General features: G+C 57.2%; 1 protein-coding gene and 1 long non-coding RNA gene across 5 annotated transcripts in view; one reads left to right on the top strand and one right to left on the bottom strand.

Annotated features, from left to right (window-relative positions):
* KIRREL3 (kirre like nephrin family adhesion molecule 3) overlaps nt 1-18,961 on the bottom strand; it is a 555,536-nt gene that overhangs the window by 22,931 nt on the left and 513,644 nt on the right. For all 4 annotated transcript variants that reach the window (XM_082476257.1, XM_082476258.1, XM_082476260.1 and 1 more), the window contains 3 exons: nt 17,064-17,221; nt 8,225-8,375; nt 3,342-3,447 (listed from right to left, as the gene is read on the bottom strand). In XM_082476257.1, the coding sequence (XP_082332383.1) occupies nt 3,342-3,447; nt 8,225-8,375; nt 17,064-17,221 (415 nt within the window). The remainder of the gene's footprint in view (nt 1-3,341; nt 3,448-8,224; nt 8,376-17,063; nt 17,222-18,961) is intronic.
* On the top strand, nt 9,001-17,573 carry LOC309667651. Its single transcript, XR_014267880.1, has 3 exons — nt 9,001-11,442; nt 14,380-17,148; nt 17,351-17,573. It is a non-coding gene; the product is annotated as an uncharacterized lncRNA (long non-coding RNA).

Genomic DNA, 18,961 nt, shown 5'->3' with positions numbered 1-18,961 from the left:
TGGGGCAGGGGTGGGCTTGGCCCCAGCGAGCAGGCTCTGCTGGGCAGTCCTCTTCCATTACTGGGGGGTTCCTGGGGAAAAGGGGGCTTTCTCCCTACCTGTCTGGGGTCTCTCATAGTGTAAGAAGGGTGAAAGCTCCACCACTGGGGCCCTGAGGGTCTCAGAACTGCTGGGGCATCCTCAGGCCCGGAGGCAAGTGCCCCAGGTCACATGGGTCTCCTCTTCCCCAGAGCAGGCTGGCCTCCCCTCTCAGAGCCAAAGAAGGGAGACTTCAGGGATGCCGGATGGCTGTGCGGCTGCAGCTCTCAGCTCCCAGGGCCCGTCCCCACCTTGGAGGTGAAGGGGGAGCCGGAGGAAGTCGTAGGCCGTCTTCTCCCAGGGCCACAGGAGGCCAGCTGTGGGGCTGGGCCTTTGGGGGACGCCCCACAGTCCCCTGCTCACGTCCCACTCAGCCAGTCTTTCTCTTCCCCGTCTTTATTCCCCTCCCACACGAAAAAGTCCCTTGGAGGCATCCCTTCCAGAAGCTCAAACCACTCACTGAAGCAGCTGGTCACACGACCGACCGAGGGTGAGCCAGGGAGCGAGTCCCACCCGCTCCCGTCTCCCCTCCCATCTTCCCTCCCATCTGTCTTCTCCTGTTTTCCAGCTTCGCTCCCTCCTCCTCCTCTTTCCTCCTGTCTCTTCACTCTCCCACCACCCACCTACGCCCCTGCCACCACTGCTGCGTTCACCGCCTCTCCCAGCCCTCGGAACAGGAGTCAGATGAAACCTTTCCCAATCAATGTCTAATTTGGCGTAAGCAAATGTAAGAGGATTAATTATTTATATCACACAATCAGGAGGCTGGTGTGTCAAGGCTGACAGGCTGTTCTCAATAGCCCTGCCTTTCACACTGGGCGGTGGGACCCGCCCTGTCACCTGCCGGGTGGGGTGGCCCTGAAAGCCTCAGAGGGGAGCAGAGAGGCCGGAAGAGATGCACTTCAGGTGTGCGTGGGCCTGTTCTGCTCGCCCCGGGCCGCTGGTCCAGTGGGGCAGCCAAAGTGACTGCTGAGTCCAGCTGGATGGGCTCCCCTGCACCACCCCCCAGGTCCCCTTGCTGGGTGCTGGGGTGGACGAGGGCATATCTCTAATTTCCAAGATCACAGCCTCTTATGCGGAACAGGAGGAAGCAATCAAGACCAAAGGAAGTTAAGAAACAAAGAACCCTTAGTCTTGTCAAAGTCAGTTGGGAAAAATCGATGTGCTTACGTGCCAAGATTTGCTCAAGGCTTTTCCTCTCGGATCCCAACACCACGTCTAGAAGGACCATGTGCCTGCTGGGTGAGCCCTTCCTGAGGCCAAGGGGCTGAGCCAGTTGGGGGTGGGCGCAGACGTCTGCCTCCGCTTGCCATGGCCCCTGCACCCCCTTCCTCCCGGGCCACCCCAGCTCTCCCACATTTTCCTGGAGGCCAGAAGGGCTCCCTGAGAGCCTCTGCAGTCCTGGAGGGAGCCTGATGCGCACCAAAGCCTTTCTGGGGCCTTTGGCTAATGGGAAGCTCAGGAGGGAAGGAGGCAAGTAAGAACAGGTGCATATCTGCAGGGGGCCTGCCTGCACCTCTGGCTCCTCCTCTGTGTGTGATGGGCTGACCCAGGCTCTGAGCTGCAGGTAACGATGCGGATGGAGGGAAACCACAGGTGCCCAGAGCCTGGGGAAACCTGCACGTCCTGGTTCATTAACTTTTTAGTTTGAAAGCTAAATATAACTTTGTAGTTATAGAAAAGTCACAAGAATGGCCCAAGTAACTGCCATATTCCCTTCACCTAGATCCACCAATTGTTAATATCTTGCCACATTTGCTTTCTGATGATCTCTCCATATGTAGATTTATACCTTATTATTGTCAACGATGTGAGGGTGAATGTGGGTGTGCCTGCCCAGGGGGTCAGTGGGAGAGAAGGACTGCCCAGGGAAACTGGCATTAGAGGTCTTTTCTGGGCAAATGGTGCCTGGTGTTTAGTGCTTGTGAGCAGAGAGCAGACAACAGAGAGAAGCCCACCTGTGGATGGAGCCCAGGTCTTGCAGGTACAGGGTGGAAGCTCAGAAAAAAACAGAGACTCTTTGGGCATTTCCTTCTGCACCTTTGTCACTTGTCCCAGCCGAACCAGACCTGCCCCCTGGACCTAAGGGGCTGTAGGACTCCAGGGAGCCTGAAGGTCGTCTGATCTTTCTCCTGCCTCCAGCCCAGTGACTGCTTACATCGACGGGACAGATGGGTTCTCATCCTACTTAAAAATATTCTCAAGGATAAAGACTCTGTGCCTTTCCTGGGTTTCCGGTTCCAGCGTTAATTATCTGCAGTGCAGGGAGTACCACCTATGTCCAGCCTGAATCTCTGGCTGCCTCTTTGGCCCCTTTGCTCGAGTTCTGCCCTCTGGGGCCGCACTGCCTCTCGTCTCCCCTGTCCTCCACTCCCCCTGGCAGGCTTGTTTCCTAGTCTGGGACCATCAGCATTCCTGGCACTGGCTGATGCTGGGGCTTCATAGCCCATCTCGACAGCGGAGGCGACACCAGGCTCTTCCACCAGGTCTGGGCTGGGGGAAGGGACGGGGCAGGGTGAGGGCTATGGTGAGTTGCACAGATGCCTCAAGGACGGGACTGTCTGAGTCAGCTCCCGGAGCACCTCTGAGGCCACTCTGTGTCTGGAAGTCTTGGGTGGTGATGGTGCCCGGGCAGGAGGGTGCCCAGAGGGGCTGCTCTACGTGTTTACGGAGTCTGCGAGCTAACGTTCTGGAGCGCCGAGTACCTGCCACACAAGTGCTGCACCTGAGAGCTGTTAGGTGACTAAACTGCGGTGCCGCCTTCGAGAAGCTCAGTCAACAGGGAAAGACAGGCATGTAAAAAAAAGTGATGCATTTATCAGTGTGGTGAGCAAAGGCTGCACAGGGGCGGTGGGTATGAATGATTCTGGGTACCCGCCGCTCAGGGCTGGCGGTCCCGGAGACCCTACCCTACCAGGAGAGCGCTTCGGCGAGCACAGAACTAGAATCCAGATGCTGAGTGATCCTGCTCGTTCTCCGGGTCGTCTTAGCTTTTCTTCCCTGAGCCTCTTTCCCTCCTTTCAGAAATAAGGGGTAAACAAGCCGCTCAAACAGAAGGAGTGAAATCTTCTGCCTCAGAGGAGGGGGGTGTGTGCTCACGAAGGAAAGGAGAAGTCCGCCTGGCCAGGGGTGAGCGGGTGTGCTGAGGACACCCACAGCGGACCAAGCACCGCGCTGTAGGCCCAGGACCACAGGTGACGCCCCCGCGACAAGGAGGGGTGTGCAGGGCGCCGCGGTCTGGGCCTCCCCAGCAGGGCTCTTACCTGTACTGGGTGACGGCGGGGTTGGCCTTTGCAGAGCAGTGAAACGTGACCACGTTGTCCTCCAGCACTGGCTGTGGCTCCACCGACAGGTTGACAAGCGGGGGGTCTGCAGAGAGAAGAGGTGTCCTTGCATATGGGGAGCTGCATGCATGGGTTGGGGATTGAATCCCCGGGAGAACATGAGGGTAAAGGCCAGTGATTCCACCACCTGGGACCGTCAGAGCAGCCGCTCCTCTGGTGGTCCCCAGAAAGTTGGGGGCCTCGGCAGGGGGCTCCCTCCCTCCCTGGAAGTGCCGGATTCAGGCCGTCTGGCGGTGGGGTCAGGGCTCCCGCTGTGGATTCAAGGCCGGTGTTTAAATGAACCGCCAGCCATGGACGGAGCCTCACCCACCCCAGAGCCAGGATCCTTTGGCCACTCGGCCTCCCTGCGCCCTGCTGGTGCTCAGGCTGCCAGCGCTGGGGCACCGGGGCCGGGGAGATGACCCACAGGGGCTGTGCCGGGGTCTGCAGACAGCGTGTTAGGACATGGGAGAGAACGCTGGCTCCTGAGCAGCAGGTGGTGACTGAGCTGGGGCTCTTCTCCCCACATTATCCCCCGCTTCTGGTTGGGGACCACGAGCTTCTGCTACTGGAACAGCTGGCTTGTCTGCCTTTTTCTGGAGAGTTAATTACCGGGGAAGTACTTCAGTGATCTCAATCTTGGTTTCTAAAGCGTAACTCCAGTGGTCCCAAAGATGCGAGGCCAGGACTCGCCATGAGAACTCTCCCCACGCCTCCCAGGAGAGCTACACCCCCAGAACCCTGCAGCCTCTCCCCGGCTGCTGCCCATCACCCTGGTGCCGGCCCACCCAGCCGAGGACCACCAGCTTCCAGGGCTAGTTCAATGGCCTCTAGAAACCCGCCACAGAACTTGCGGGGTAGTTCCAGGAGGTCTGCCCCCACCTGGATGTGCTTTATAAAATGATGAGGCTTTGGTGGCAGGGAGATGGGGCACACACCTGATGGAGGACCCCCTTCGGGCTGCCTGCTCCCCTTCTCCACCACAGAGCCGCCCTCCTCCGTTTATCCTGTGGGCACCACTCTCCTGCAGCTTCCCTACCTCTTTGCAACATGCTCGGTACCCAAAAGAACAGGCCCTGGGAAGCTTCCACACTTGCCAGTCTCATCTGTGCTTCCACCCCAGGCCCAGAGGTGCCCATGCTCCTCTCTCCACCCCTCTCCTCTGCGTATGCAGGATATGAATTTTCAGTAGTCTACCAGGCTCCGGAGGTATAAATAGTTTATGTCATATCCAACTATTAAACATGATTTTAATCCCATTTGTGATGTCAGCTGAATAACTTGCATGGGGGCAGCTTTGATGTAGCTGGTGGAACTGAGATCACATTGAACAGATGTCACAGCTGAGAGTCTGTTAGTGTATCCATCAGCAACCTGCCTCTGTGTGTGTGTGTGTGTGTGTGTGTGTGTGTTTTCAGGGGAAGCAGTACATCGAGGAGGGGGTGAGAAAAGAGAGAAACTCCATGACTCAGTGATTTTATAGCACATCCATTTGAAACTTGGCAGCTGGATGCAGAGTCCAGATGTAGCAAGACTTTGGGGGTGTTAAGCTTTCTCTCCCATTACTCAATCTGGGGGCTTTGTCTTCCGTTGGGTAACATCTAAAGACCAAGGGAAACAAACAACAAATGTGTTTTTGCTGAGTCTGGATGCTTCTTGGTTGACTGAGAAGACGAGCAGGTTTGTAAAGGCAGCTCTGATGCAGCCCGTGGTGTCCACAGTGAACAGCTGGGTGCTTACTGAATGAACAAAGGGATAAACGGGGGCAGGGGGAGAGCAGGAGGGAGGGCGTGGCGGGAGCGTGCTCTTTTGCTCGGCAGGCGCACGCAGACACCTTCAGGAGAGGGGACAAATGGATGCAGACCTCCCCCTTTTGGGGCTGGGGGCACCAGGGAAGGGCAGCTGCTCCCCCATGACTGTGCACGGTAACAGCAGCTGACAGGTGCCGGCGCTGTGCCAGGGTCGCCACCTGAATGATTTAATGTAATCCTCGCAGCCAGCGTGTGAGCCAAGCGCTGCTACCTCCAGGCACAGATGAGGAAACCGAGGCACAAGGAGGTTAAATAACCAGGTCGGCATCACTCAGTAAGTGGCAGAGCCAGAATTCAAACCAGGAAGGATGCTATGGGTTTAACCACGACGCTAGACTGCCTCGGATGGGGCCCACCTAGGAAACCGGGCACCTGGGTTCTCAGCCTCAGCCCGACCTCATTCCCGATGCCTCCCCCCCTCAGGTGGCTGAGTTGTCCCTGGAAAGAAGGCCAGCAAAGCCCAGAGACCTGGCAAGGCCGGCATCCTCCTCCTGTGCAGACTGTGGTCTGTGTGCCCTGGTAAATCGATCATCTCATTAGAGTGTGTTTAGAGGGACGTGTTTTAGTAGTTGGTGGGCTGTTGTCACGATGATGACTTTCCTGTTGACAGAAGAGGTTCTGCTGTGTGACGGAGAACGGGCTGGAGGGAGCAGAAACACCCCTTGCCCTGGGTCTCTCCTGCCAGGGCCCAGGAGCCGACCAGGCGGTCCTTTTGTGAGGGTTCCGTGGCTGGCACAGGTCTCCTGACCAGCTGGGGGGTTGGTGGGCGAAGGAGGGCGGTGCTGCACAGCGCCCAGGACTGGCAGCCTGTTATAGGAGGCTTGGGTGTCTGTGTCTCCCACCCTCATCCCTCCCAGATTTGGCTCGTGTCTGGAGAGAGCTCTGATTCACGGTCAGTCTCAGGGCAGAAAGAGAACTCGGATGTCATTCGATCAAATCAGACAAGGAACGGGCATCTCTGGCGTGAGGCGCCAAGCTTAGGCCCGCATAGCTCGTGGGTGGTGGAGCCTCTCTGGACGCGGACCACTCCATCCTCCGGCATCTTGCTTCCCCTCCATAGCTGGACCTGCTGCTTGATGCCACGCCTGCTGCACGGAAGAAGCAGGCGGGTGTGGAGAGCCAAGGCCTGGACTGGGGTTGGGGACGGAGGCATCCCTCTCAGGGTGACCCTGAACTTACATGACCCTCGGAGCGAGGACCTCCCTCCCATCACCCTGGTCCTACACCTGGCCAGAGCCCTCCGCTTGGTGCAGATGGGGGTGGGGGGGTGTTAACAGCTGGTGAAAATGGCAAATACAAAACCTTCTCCGAGGCCTCAGCTGTTGTGTCTAGGTGTCCAGAGCAAGCCCATTTGAGGGTTTCAATAGTTTCTTCTGCCCTCTGGAACCTAAACGTCGCCTGCCAGGATTCCAGACGCTGAGAGAAGTCTGCTCTCTGGCTCCCAAGACGGGCTCTGGAAGCCCCAGGACATGGCCCCTGCAGACCCCAGATCCCTGGAGAGCCCCGTGGAGCACAGAATCCAGACACTTAGATGAGCCAGGGCTGTTGGGAGGTGTTTCTAGGTGGATTTGAATTAAAATGAGTAAAATGACAAGGAAGAAACCAATGCCAGCCTGCAGCTCTGGCCTTGTCCTTCAGAGACTCCAACCAAAGCCACCAGCTCATGACGGCCTCATGCTCTGTGGCAGGGAGGGGGGTTTAAGAGAAGAAAAGTCGACTTCCGGGGGCTGACACTTCCAACCTAAGCCAGTCCAGTATGGAGAGCAAAGCTGCTGGGTCCCTGTGTTGAGCTCACCTTTGTTCCCCGGGGGCCAACGGGTACATTAGAGAAATTTTAGACCTTCAGGAGTCTCCTTTAGGGACGTTGGGAATACAGTGCTGGAGGAGCTTTAGAGTGTCACTGCTCACGTGCGTCATAATAACTGACCCTGGCTGAGGGCTCCCGGTGTGGACGTCTACAAGAGGAGTTCCCAGCGTGGGCTCTGGAGAGCTGGCTGCCCACCTCAGAAACCCGTGCGGCCTGGGGGCCCTCGGTTTCCCAGATAGGGACCACAGTCATACCCTGGTCCGGGAAGATCCCACATGCCGCAGAGCAACTAAGCCCGTGCGCCACAACTACTGAGCCTGCGCTCTAGAGCCCGCGAGCCACAACTATTGAGCCCACAAGCCACAACTACTGAAGCCCGCGTGCCTAGAGCCCGTGCTCCACAACAAGAGAAGCCACTGCGATGAGAAGCCCATGCACCGCAACGAAGAGTAGCCCCCACTCGCCACAAATAGAGAAAGCCCGCGCGCAGCAACTAAGACCCAATGCAGCCAAAAAAAAAAGATTACATGAGATAATACGGGCAAAGTACGAGCTGACTGAGAGATGATTCCTCTTCGTCTTCCTCTTCTCTCCTTGACCGACCCTTCCAGGACAGGGCCTGGTGCCGTGCCTCCCCTCTGGAGCCCTGGGGGCCCCTTCTGCTGCCAGCACCTCTGCTCTGGCTTCCTCTCCAAGGGAGGGTGTGAGGCCGCCTGGCTGGGCCGGCACTGCCAGGGCTGACCACCCTATTTGTTGGTGTGGAAGTTCTACCTTATACAGGTATGGAAATGGGGTTTCAACTTGTCGTTTGTAAAGGACCCTCATCGGTGATGTTTTCTTTTGTTTGTTTGTTTGTTTGTTTGTTTTTTGGCCGCGCTGCGTGGCAGGTGGAATCTTAGTTCCCAGACCAGGGATCGATCCCGTGCCCCCCTGCAGTGGAAGCGCAGCATCTTAATCACTGGACCGCCAGGAAAGTCCCCAGTGGTGTTTTTAAGAAGATTGTCACCCTCATTTCTGACAGTAAGAAGGACAAGATGGTCCTTTGGGTGCCCATACAAATCCTCGAGTCCCGGGGGTGGACTGACCCAGGTCCTGTCTCCAGCCCTCCTGCAGGGGTGTGGCTCTGGCCTGGTTACATCCCCCCACCCCGTGCTCCGGGCAGGGAGTGCTGGGTGGTCCCTGCCCTGGGCTGGGTCAGTACTCACGCTGGATGTCGATGGTGACCGAGGTCTCCTTCCCTCCGGGGATGGCTTTGTTGGTGGCTCGGCACACGATGCTCTGCCCGTTCTCCACGTCGCCGGGGGAGACGAAGAGGGTACTCACAATGCTCTCACGCTTGCCGTCGCGAAGCAGGGTCTGCAGGGGGGAGAGAAGGCCCTTGTCACTTGTCACTCGGCTGGGACGGCCTGGGTGGGTCGGGGAGGACACGTGCCAGTCTCGGAGAGGACGAGGGAGCCCTGTGGATGGAGGTGGGTCAGCTCAACACACCCAGGGGAGCCCATCTCCATGCAGAGCCAGGGGTTACCCTTGGCTCCCCGGCCCAGCTGAGTGCTGGGCTTCGGCTGGAAAAAGGAACTGGAAACTTTTCCATCATGTGTGAAAATCAGCCTGGACTTGCCCACCCTGACACATAAAAGAAACCAGGCTGGGCCTGACGGAAACCAGGTTCTATGTAGAAATGAACTTGTAACTATTCTGCCTCTGGTCTGGGGGTGTCTCTGGGTCTGCAGGAAGCTCTGAGATGGGGGCTACATGCAGGTGCTGTGGCCCCTGGGGATGACCCAGGCTGTAGAAGGGGGTGCAGTTTGGGGGGTGGGGTAAGGGCGGGGCTGGGAGGGATGTGGGCAGAATCAACGCACACTGAGCATTTCATTACTTTACCTGTACAAACCCTTTCAACGTTTCAATCGTTTCACTTCCTGACCTCATTAGAGCTCGGACCAAGCCACAGGCGGGACAGATGCCATCGTCTTTCATTTGACAGGTGAGAAAACAGGTGTGATCAAGAGAGGCTATGGAGCTTGACCAAACTCACTTCAAGTTGGTGATGATATAAGTTAAGAGGGTCCTGGAGTGGGTTGAATAGTATCCCCCCAATTCATGTTCACCCAGAACCTCAGACTGTGACCTTATTTGGAAATAGGGCCTTCACAACTTAGTTAAGTAACTAGTAATTAGTTAAGGATCTTGAGACAAGATCATCCTGGATGTAGAGTGGGCCCTAAATTGAGGGACTGGTGTCCTTGTCAGAAGACGAAAAGACACAGGGAGAAACAAGGAAGGGGGCCATGGGAAGAAGGAGGCAGAGATTGGAATGATGCTGTCACAAGCCAAGGAAAGCCAGGAGCCCCCAGGAACTGGAAGAGGCAAGAAGATTCTCCCTCTGGGGCCTTTGGAGGAAGCACAGCCCTGCCCACACCTTGATTTTTCCCCTCTACAAGTGTGAGACAACACATTTTCGTTATTTGAAGAACCAAGTTGTGGTACTTGGTTACAGCCGCCCTAGAAACTAACGCAAGCCTAAAGGTCTCCTGTCTTCCCCGTGACCATGAGGTCATTCCTCACAGCCGCTGTTCCCCAACATTGCCGCTAGCCCCTCCCTCCCCTGAGCCCCCTTCCAGCTACTTCCCCATCTGTTTGCTGCCCTGCACCCTGAGCTCCCTGGTGGCCCACGAAGGTGGGTGCATACTGGGGAGGTGCAGTGTGCAGGCGGGTCACTTCAGGGGATGAGGTGGGGAGACTGGACTTGCTCAGTACAGAAGGAACTTGATCCTGCAGCAGGCAGGTGCCGGATGCAGTCTTACTTTGCCATGATTGGAGCCAAGGAATAGATGGACAGACTCTACTTCCTCAAAACCTCCCTGAAACTAACCATGACATCCTCTCTAATCCTCACAGGACCCTGGAAGGAAAGGTCTCCTAAATAACGGAAGAGAAAACTGAGTTCAAAGTGAGTCAGGAACTTGCTGGGCAGGGCTGGGATTTGCACCGGAGAATGGTGAGCCCTGAGCCCATGACCCTCCCACTGCAGCTTCCTGAGGACCTGGAAGCCGGGTGCTGTGATCCCCACTTAAAGGTGGGAACAGTTAGATGATGAAGTAGCTTCCGAGTTTAGCAGTGACGTGCAGGCGGCTGCACCCTGCCTCTAGGTCCTCAGTTCAGTACCCTCCAACACTAGGAGAACAGGACGGGAGCTTCGGTCCAGAGCAGCGCACCCTGCTGTAGACAAAGCCAGACTCAGATGCCGGGGAGATCCGCGGAGCAGGGCAGCAGTTCCGGCCTGTTTCTCCTCTGCTCTAGAACAGCCCGGGCGCAGGCCTGCTCCCGTCCATATTCTCTCCTGGGACGTGGGGTGATGGTCTCAGCCCTGGGCAGAGGGATCTCGGAGCGGGGCTGGGGGAGGGTGATACGGTCAGTCCCAGGAGCCGGTGGGGTGAGGGTCTTGAGCTCAGCCTCGGGGCCGGGGCGCTAACGTGGACGCCGGCCCCCGGGGGTGGGGCTTGGCGTGCGGGCGGTGTAGCCCCGCCCAGCCGGAGCAGGGAGCCGCGGCCGCACCATCGTAACCTGCTGGCTCCGGCTCTGCTGACCTCACGAGTCTATAAATAGGCAAGCGGTGATCAGAAGAATTTCCTGGATGAAAATAAGACCTCGGGGCTGGGGTTGAGGAGGAGGGTGACCGTATTGTTCTTCCCCTCTCTTTTTCTTTACTTTTCCGTGGTGCTAACAAGGGGCATTTACATAAATTCTACTCTGCCAGGACCCCTCAGATTGATCTGCTGGAGGGTTGCAGGGCCGGTGGGAGGGGAGCCGGGGGCCCGAGCTCCTAATTAGGCCCCTGACTGCTGCCAGCTCCCCCGCACCCAGGGCGCTCCTCGCCCAGAATGATGATTAATGACATATTTACTGTGTCCGGGCGTGTGCTTTTCTGGGAAATAAAAATTCTGGTTCAAGTTGTTTGTTCCACCTAATTAGAGAAGGGGAGATGTGTTCATTAAACCGGGGGAGAGCTCAGCGCCCGCTCCCCAGGGGGGGCCCGCAGCTCGGGGGTGTGAAGGCGCGGCCACAGCGCGTTCCTGGGGAGGGAGCCGAGCGCAGGGCGAGGAGGGGGCCTTGGTCTTCCCACCCTGGTTTTCCTCCTTCCCTCGTTCGTTCCTTCCGCATCTCCTCCCCTCTCCTTTCTTTCTCTTTAATTTTCCATCATTCCTCTCTGATAAACCTCCACTACTCTCACATGCAAATGAAACCCTGGGACTTTGTGGCCTGCAGGTCCAGGCCAGGTGGACACTCTCTCGTTTGCTGATTCTTGTCACTTCCCCGTCCTCCCTGCCCCTTCCCTCCCCTGAACTTGGCTCTGGGGACACACCTCCAGGCCGCCACCTTCTGCCTGAGAAACCTTCATAAGCACGCACTCAGCTTCAGGAGGGTAAGTGGGTTATTAGCGGTGAATCACGGTTTCTAGGGCCACCACCTCCAAGGCCTGGGGCAGCGTTCCCTCCAGCTTGGTGAGCACTAGTGTGACCCTGATGGCCTCTCCTGCGGGTGCCACCTGTGTGTGCAGATGTGGACCAGGAGCGGGGCCTATATACCTCACCTGCACAGGGGTGAACACGCCAGGGCCTGTGTGCATGCCCACCGGCCTCTGGTCCACTAACTGCTTCCAAAGAGCCTTCCTGACTGTCCCAGTGTCTGTGGGAGGCTTAGGGCTCATCTCTGGACCCTGCCTGTGCTGTGCTGCTTCCTGTCTGTGCATCCAGCCCCCCTGTCCCACCCCTGAGGGCAGACACTTGGCATTCAATTGGCAGTGGTAGTGGGGGAGCTGGGCTGGCCAGGTGCAGACTGCACCCTGTGTGAGGTTATCCAGTGTGGGCAGCTGCCACCACTCTGCTCTTTCCAAAGCCCCTGGAGCCTCAGCTGGGCAGTGGAGAGCCAGGCTGAGTCCCAAGAGCTGGGAGGCCTCGTGACCACAGTTGAGGGAGGGTGGAGGTTTGGAGGGAATGCAGTGGGTGGGTGGCCCAAACCTGGTGCTAAATATAGGATGTTCATTGATATGCAAACAGCCTGGAAAGGGCTTGAGCCGGCCTGATTGCCTGGCAACAAGGCCTCCTCTCTTCTCCCTCCTCACTCACCTCGCCCACCTGCCATGTCCCTCAAGTTTTTTTAATCATCTCTCCACCTCCCCTTCTTATAGCTGCCTGGGGACTCCATTGGTGCCTGTTATGTGGTTTGAATGAGGGCTGTCAGGGAAGGTGGAGATTTGCATGGTGCCTTTTGCCCCAGACCCTGTGTCCTCAGGGACCAACCCCCAGTTTTGTTCCCTGGGGCCAGGAAGGATGCTGTTCACAAAGAAGGCCAGGATGAGTGGCAGCTGCACACCAAGTAGAGACTCTTGGCCCCTAAGATGGACAGATGGGATGGGGGGTATTGGGGTGACTGGTGGGGAGAGATTGCAGAGCTGGGCCCCAGTGAGGGCCCAGCATGGAACCTAATGAGGCTCATTGGTCCTGGGGGTGGGTGGGTGGCCCCTTGGGCAGGCAGCAGTCTGAAGCTGGAGGAAGCAGAGGGGTAGGGCTGGAGGGTAAGGGGCTTCAAGGTAGAGATGTACACGACTGTACATCCTAAGACCAAGCGACCCTCCCCCTGTTCTGCGCGTCAGGGTCAAGGCCTCATCCCCCAGTGTGGCAGCTGCTGGGGTAGTAGCAGTTGGAGCAGGAATCTGGCTCCCAGGGAAGATTTCTCTCTGGCCTCAGCCCAGACTGTCTCCTCTCCTCTTCCACAATCTGTCCTGCCTCCCCTGGTCTGCCTTCCAGATGAATGCCAGGTGGCCTCCGTTCTGGTGCCAGGCCTGGAGAAGACGGCCTGAGGCTGGGTGTCCAGGAAGAGAGGACTTGGAGAGAGGCCCTGCCATCCACTCCCCTGCTTCTGCAGCCAGGCACCTGCTGGGAGCTGCGGGCCCTCCCCCAAGCACCCGGGCCACGAGGGCTCTGGCGGCCGTGGGTTCAGGGAGAGGCCCCACAGCCTGTGCTGGTGCATCCTCTTCCTGACGATTCTCCCAGGGCGAGGGACCTAGCCATCCTCTGTGATGCCATCTTCAGTCCCACCAGCCCATCCTTCCCCTGCTGGCCGCACGGTGGAGGAGCAAAACGAATACCCCACGAAACCTGGGCTGCTGTGTGACCTCTGGGGAGGGAGAACAGGGGGAGCGAGACGGGGCTCTGGGAGGAAGGGCCCAGTAATACCAGCGAACGTTACGAACGAAGCCCTGACTCTACGCCAGGCACTTTACACAGTGCTTTCAACGCATTATTCTTTCTACGTCTCAAAGCAATCCTAACGGGTCCGCGGTTATCATCTTCCCGTTTTGCAGATGGGGAAGCTGAGGCGGAGAGCTGAAGTTACCATAATATGTGATGGGGCTCAGGTTTGAACCAAGTGGGTAGGACCATGGGGCCTGCTCTACTATGACACTGTCACTCTCACCCAGGAAATGTGGTTGGCAGGATGCAGCATGGGGACCTCACGGATCAAGTGAGGGAAGGCAGTGATCCTAACAGCCTTGCTTCCCCCTGCCAGGCTCTCTGCTTATTCAAGCCTCACGACCATCCTCTGAGGCAGGTGCCATTGCTCCCATTGTCGAGATGGGGTCTCTCAGGCACAGCAAGGTTAGGGGGCTTGCCCATGGTCACAGAGCTAGAAGGAGGCAGAGCCTGGATTCAGGCTTCCCAGCCCCCTGGGCCCACAGGCTTAACCACCCACCATGTGATAAATACTGAGGCTTCAGCTATGAGGGCTCTCAGGGCCGCCCTGTGGGATTTTTCTCTGTAGACGGTGGACCCTCCTTGACTTTGGGTACTTGTGTGTCCTCTCAACCTCTCTCTCTCCCTGTCTCTCTGTCTCTGTCTCTGTCTCTCTCTCAGCTGCTCATGCCCCCGGCCCCTTCTCTTGCATAGCCTGCCTGGGGCTGCTCTGCCTTTGGGACATCAGAAGTTCCTAGGTCAATGGCACTTGCAGTCCTGGGGAAAGAGGGGGCAGCAGAGGGCTGGGCTCTGACAGCCCCCAGAGCGGACTCCATATGAGTATGGCTGGATGATCCAGCCTTCTCCGTGTGCCCCAAGTCACAGGTTTATAGCTAGTCAGAGCGGGCAGGCCCCTGCTATATATAAATTGTGTCCCCCCCAGAATTCATATGGTGAAGCTCTGACCCCCAATGGCACATATTTGGACACAGGGCCTTTAAAGAGGTAGTTAAGGTTAAATGAGGTCATAAGGGTGGGGCCCTAATCCAATAGGACTGGAGTCCTTATGAGAAGAGGTAGAGACACCAGAGATTTCTCTCTCCCTCTCTCTGTCTCTGAACACACAGAGGAAAGGCCATGTGAGGACACAGTGAGAAGACCGCTGTCTATAGGAAGCCAGGAAGAGAGGTCTCACCAGAAAGCAACCTCACTGGCACCTTGGTCTTAGACTTCCAGCCTCCAGAACCGTGAGGAATGCATGTCTGTTGTTTAAGCCACTGGTCTGTAGTATTTTATTATGGCAGCCCAAACAGACTAATACAGAGTGTCTGATCCAGCCCCTTTGTTTTACACAGGAGCCTGAGGCTCAGGGAGTGACTTTCCTGAAGTTACACAGTAGGGATGGATCCCAGGGCCCTGGCTGGTGGTACCATCGTTCCTGTCGTGGGCCGGCGGGAGGGTGACAGGGTCGGGTGGGGCAGAGGGTGGAGCGTGGCCTCCCTGCTCTGGTCTGCAGGGGCACAGGGCTGGGCTCTCGGAGGGGCCTTCCCCTCATGGACGAGGCCAATGTGCTGGGGGCAAGGTCCAGCAGGGTGACCCGGACCTTTTTCTTCCCCAGATGGGGGCATGTCCTCTGAGGGCAGAAATCTTGGCAGGGGCCAGGCTGGTCCAGCTTCAGGGAGGGACTGGACAGATGCCCAGACTGAAGGAACACCCCTTTCCTTCTTCACCCTCATCTGGATGGTCCATCCCTGTGTCATATTTGTGTATTTCCTAACACAACAGGGTGGCTCCAGCTCTGGATGTGAGTGCGAGATTTCTCTCACAGTAAAGCAGCTTCCCCCTGGATGGACTCGTGCCCGAGGGAAGGCATTTGTCCTGGGTCTGGCACCAGCTCTGGGTGGGGGCCAGGGGCCCAGGCCTCGATCTGCAGGCTTGGAGCTGACTCCTTGGCTGGGTTTTCGGCTTTGGACAGGAAGGACAGTCCCTCAGAGGAGGGACGGCCCTATCTCGTATCCTCCATGGATGGTGGAGGCCGTGCTCATCTTTCCGGGGCCCAGGAAGTTGGTGCACTGGGAGTGGGCAGCAGACCGTGCCCCTCCTGCTCTCTGAGGCCAAGGAGGGCCAAGGGGAAAGGAGAGCCACGGTTCTGGAGGCCTGGGCCTCCCGCCTCAGAGACTGATCCAGTCTCTGAGCAACTGCCCATGTGTCTGAGGCTGCACGGAGAGGAGAAACAGGCCCGCCGTTGTGAGGACGGTCATCAGGTGAGAAGGGCCGTCGCTTCCTTTGTCTGTAGGTCAGGGAGTCGGACCAGCCCTCCCCAAGGTCCCGTTCATCTTTAAAGGCTCCGTGGTATGTCAAAGCCGCCTGGAACTCTACTCACAGCCTCCTGGAGTGGAGTTTGGTGGGAGCTGTTTTAAAACGTGCCCAGGATTTTGTTTTTATTCAGGGTTGGTGAGGCCGACAGATCAGGAGAAGATGGCCATTGAAAAGGTAGTTTGGGGAATTCCCTGGTGGTCCAGTGGTTAGGACTCCGGGCTTTCACTGCCGAGGTTGTGGGTTCAGTCCCTGGTTGGGGAACTAAGATCCCACAAGCCATACGGCACGGCCAAAAAAGGAAAAAAGAAAAGGTAGTTTGTTACTCAGCTCCCTAGAGGAGGGGGCACACGACTCCATGTACAGCACTGGCCCCGCCGGGATGCACCGGGTCGGTCAGGAGGCAGAGGGAGCGAGGGGAAAGCACGGGTGCAAGCCTTTACTGTGGTTTTTGTGGGAAAGAATGGACGAGGCAAGGTAAGCAGCTGAACAGGTCTAGGATTGGAGGGTTAGAATAATTTCCGCGGGCTCTAGGCTATAGGGGTGGCCTCTGGTTACCTGGTATCCAGCTCTGCAGGGACTTAGGGTAGGGGGAGAGCGCCTGGGACCGCAGGAGTCCGATAGAGGAGGTGGTGAGGATGTGGACCAGGGTGGTTTGGTTTGCATGTTAGAGGCCTGTTCCCAGCTGTTTGCTCTCTAGGGATTAGCTAGCCCTAGGAGGGACCATCTCTCCTCAACTACAAGATGTCAAAGCATCATGAAATATAGAAAATAAAAACATGACAAATACAGGGGCCAGTTCAGGGCCCTTCCAGCTCATGGCACATTGTGTGAATTAGAGAAAAGCACCTCAGCCGGTAGGTACAGCAGATGCAGGGCTTGGTAAGGGATTATGGGCTGGATTCAGCACCCCTCCCCCAACCCAAGCCAGGCACCTGGGGCAGGAAAAACCTAAAGAGCCTCACCTTGCAGCTCTGGGAAGGTGGGCAGATTGACTAATAACAATACAGACATCAGTTAAATTTGAATTTCAGATAAACAATGAATAATCTTTAGTATAAATATGGCCCATAGTACGGCCCATGTAATACTTGGGACATACTTACACTGAAAAGTTATTTGTTGTTTACCTGAGATTCACGTTTAACTGGACATCCTGTATTTTATCTGGCAACCCTCAGCCCTGGCCACCTCTGTCCCTGAGTCCTCTCCTCTGACCATACTCTATTCTTAGGGTGACCAAGCTCAGCGATTAACCCAGGAAAGAGAGAAAGTGGAGGAGAGACAGAAAAGGTCAGATAAATAGAGCCAGAGCACGAGAGAGAAAAAGAGAGAAAAGGTGACAGTGTGCGCGAGAGAAAAAAGACAGAGAGAGAGAGAAAACGAGCCAGGAACAAAAGGCGACAGAAAGTCATACAGGCAGAGCAAGAGCTGCAGAGAGAGGGGGAGAGCCGGCCCCTCCTGCAGCCCCTCCCCTCCTTCCACCCCGCCTCACCTTGGAGTAGGTGGCTCCATTGATCACCTCTCCCTTCCTCAGCCAGATGATGGAGGCTGCAGGCTTGGCGTTGTCTGCATGGCAGGTGAGGTTGAGGGGGTCCCCGGCCCGCAGGCTGATGACAGGCCCCCCCAGGATGACGGGGTCGTCGGGTGGCACTGCGGGGAGAGGAGGGGAGAGGTCAGGCTGAGGGCGTCCCTCCCCTCGGGCAGGGCTGGGTGGATTTTATGGAGCCGATGACAAACAGTAATTATCATTCGTTAATAAAATGTATAATCCCCTTGTAGGATAACAATAACAGCAACAACAGCAGTAATCCTGACACAGGCATCGCGTGTTTATTTGCAGAGGACTCTCATGTCATCATTTCATCCCGCGCGGCAGCCCGTGACGGGACAGGGCAGGCGTCATTAGCTGTGATTTGCAGATCGGGAAGCACGGCACGGCTGCCTGGATCAGATCATTCTTTTTAACTTCTCTCTCCCTCTTTTAAAACAAAGCAGTGTCACATCTGTCGTCTGATTTAATCCTCACAACCATCTTGCGAGGTAAACGTTATTATCCCAATTACACAGATCTGGAAACTGAGGCTCAGCAGGACTAAGTGACTTGCTCAAGGTCACACAGTGCGTGAGTGGCAGAGCCAGGGCTGGAAGCAGGTCCCCTGACACTTGGAGCACCAGGCTGGCTGCTTCCCTTGCAGGGGACAGGTGACAGGCAACCTTCCAAGGCTGAGACAGTGTTTCAGAGGGCTGGGCATCTCCTTAGCACTTTATTCTCCCTCATCCCAGAGTCAGAATGAATCTCTCTTGCCTGGTCCTTCCACCCCATTTCATAGCAGCGTGGTCCCCGCCAAGAGACGGGGACTGCCAGGAGGAGAGTGACGCCTCCCATAGCGCCCGGCACAGGGCCCGGTGCCTGGTGGAAGCTCCATGCACGTTTGCTGACTCCAGTGCAATCACGCCTTTGATCCCCATGACGACCGTGGGATGCGGGATGGGCAGTTACGATGATGAATGACCACTGTTCGGAGAAGAGGCCCAGAGAAGTTAAGTGACTGGCCTAAGGTCACAGAGCCTCTTCTGAGGTTCGCGCTTGTGGACGCACGAGGGTCTCAGGCCTCTGCTTTCCCTGCCTCTCCTCCCTGGACAAACCAGAAGGGGCAGGGCTCCTTGGAGACCACCTGAGGAATCCCTGGCCTCCTTCCCCAAGGAGGGGCTGGTCAGGAGGGCTGAGCTGCGTGTTTGCTCAGTGAATGGGTGACGCGGTCATTAGGTGAGAGTTGGCGTCCTCACACAAAGGGCCTTCTTTGCCCAGTAGCCAGAGAAAGTCCATCCTTCCAGCCAGGCCCTGTGCGACCTTCCGGGCCCGTGGGCAGGAAGACAGCCTCTCCAGGCAGTGGAGGCACGTCCAGGCCCAGCAGCTCTGCCTTCCAGCCCCTCCCCACCCAGGGCACCCCCAGCAACCTGCTGGCTTCCCTCCGCTCCCCAGGGCCCATCCCTGCCCCGAACCCGCCAGGCTCCTCAGGAAGCTCCAGAAGACCCTGGGGCCAGGTAAGTACTTGAAGCAGCATGCCTCCAGCTAGTGGCTCTGCCCCCTCCCTTTCCGGCCTCCAGGACGCCTAGTTCAGAACTACAGCCCCGGCGAGTGCCATCCCCCAAGTCTCTATTTCCTAAGGGAAAAAAAACCCTTCCGGCTTCCAAGTTGCTCTCATCAGCCCCAGGACTCCACCGTGATCCTGGCCCAGGGAGGAAGTCGGCCTCATTCAACCCTGCCCAGCCTCCTAGGGGGCCCTGGGTGCAGGCAGATGGTGGGTGTGGGCCGGACACTAAAGACAGCCTCCTACCCCACCCTCCCTTTACACCCTCATTAGTGCCAGAGGCCTCCTTGGTGCTGTG

Source organism: Balaenoptera physalus, assembly GCF_965194825.1.
Source record: "Balaenoptera physalus genome assembly, chromosome: 10".
Lineage (NCBI taxonomy): Eukaryota > Metazoa > Chordata > Mammalia > Artiodactyla > Balaenopteridae > Balaenoptera > Balaenoptera physalus.
The sequence above is the reverse complement of the archived record's forward strand: the minus strand, read 5'-3'. Positions and strand labels throughout refer to the sequence as shown.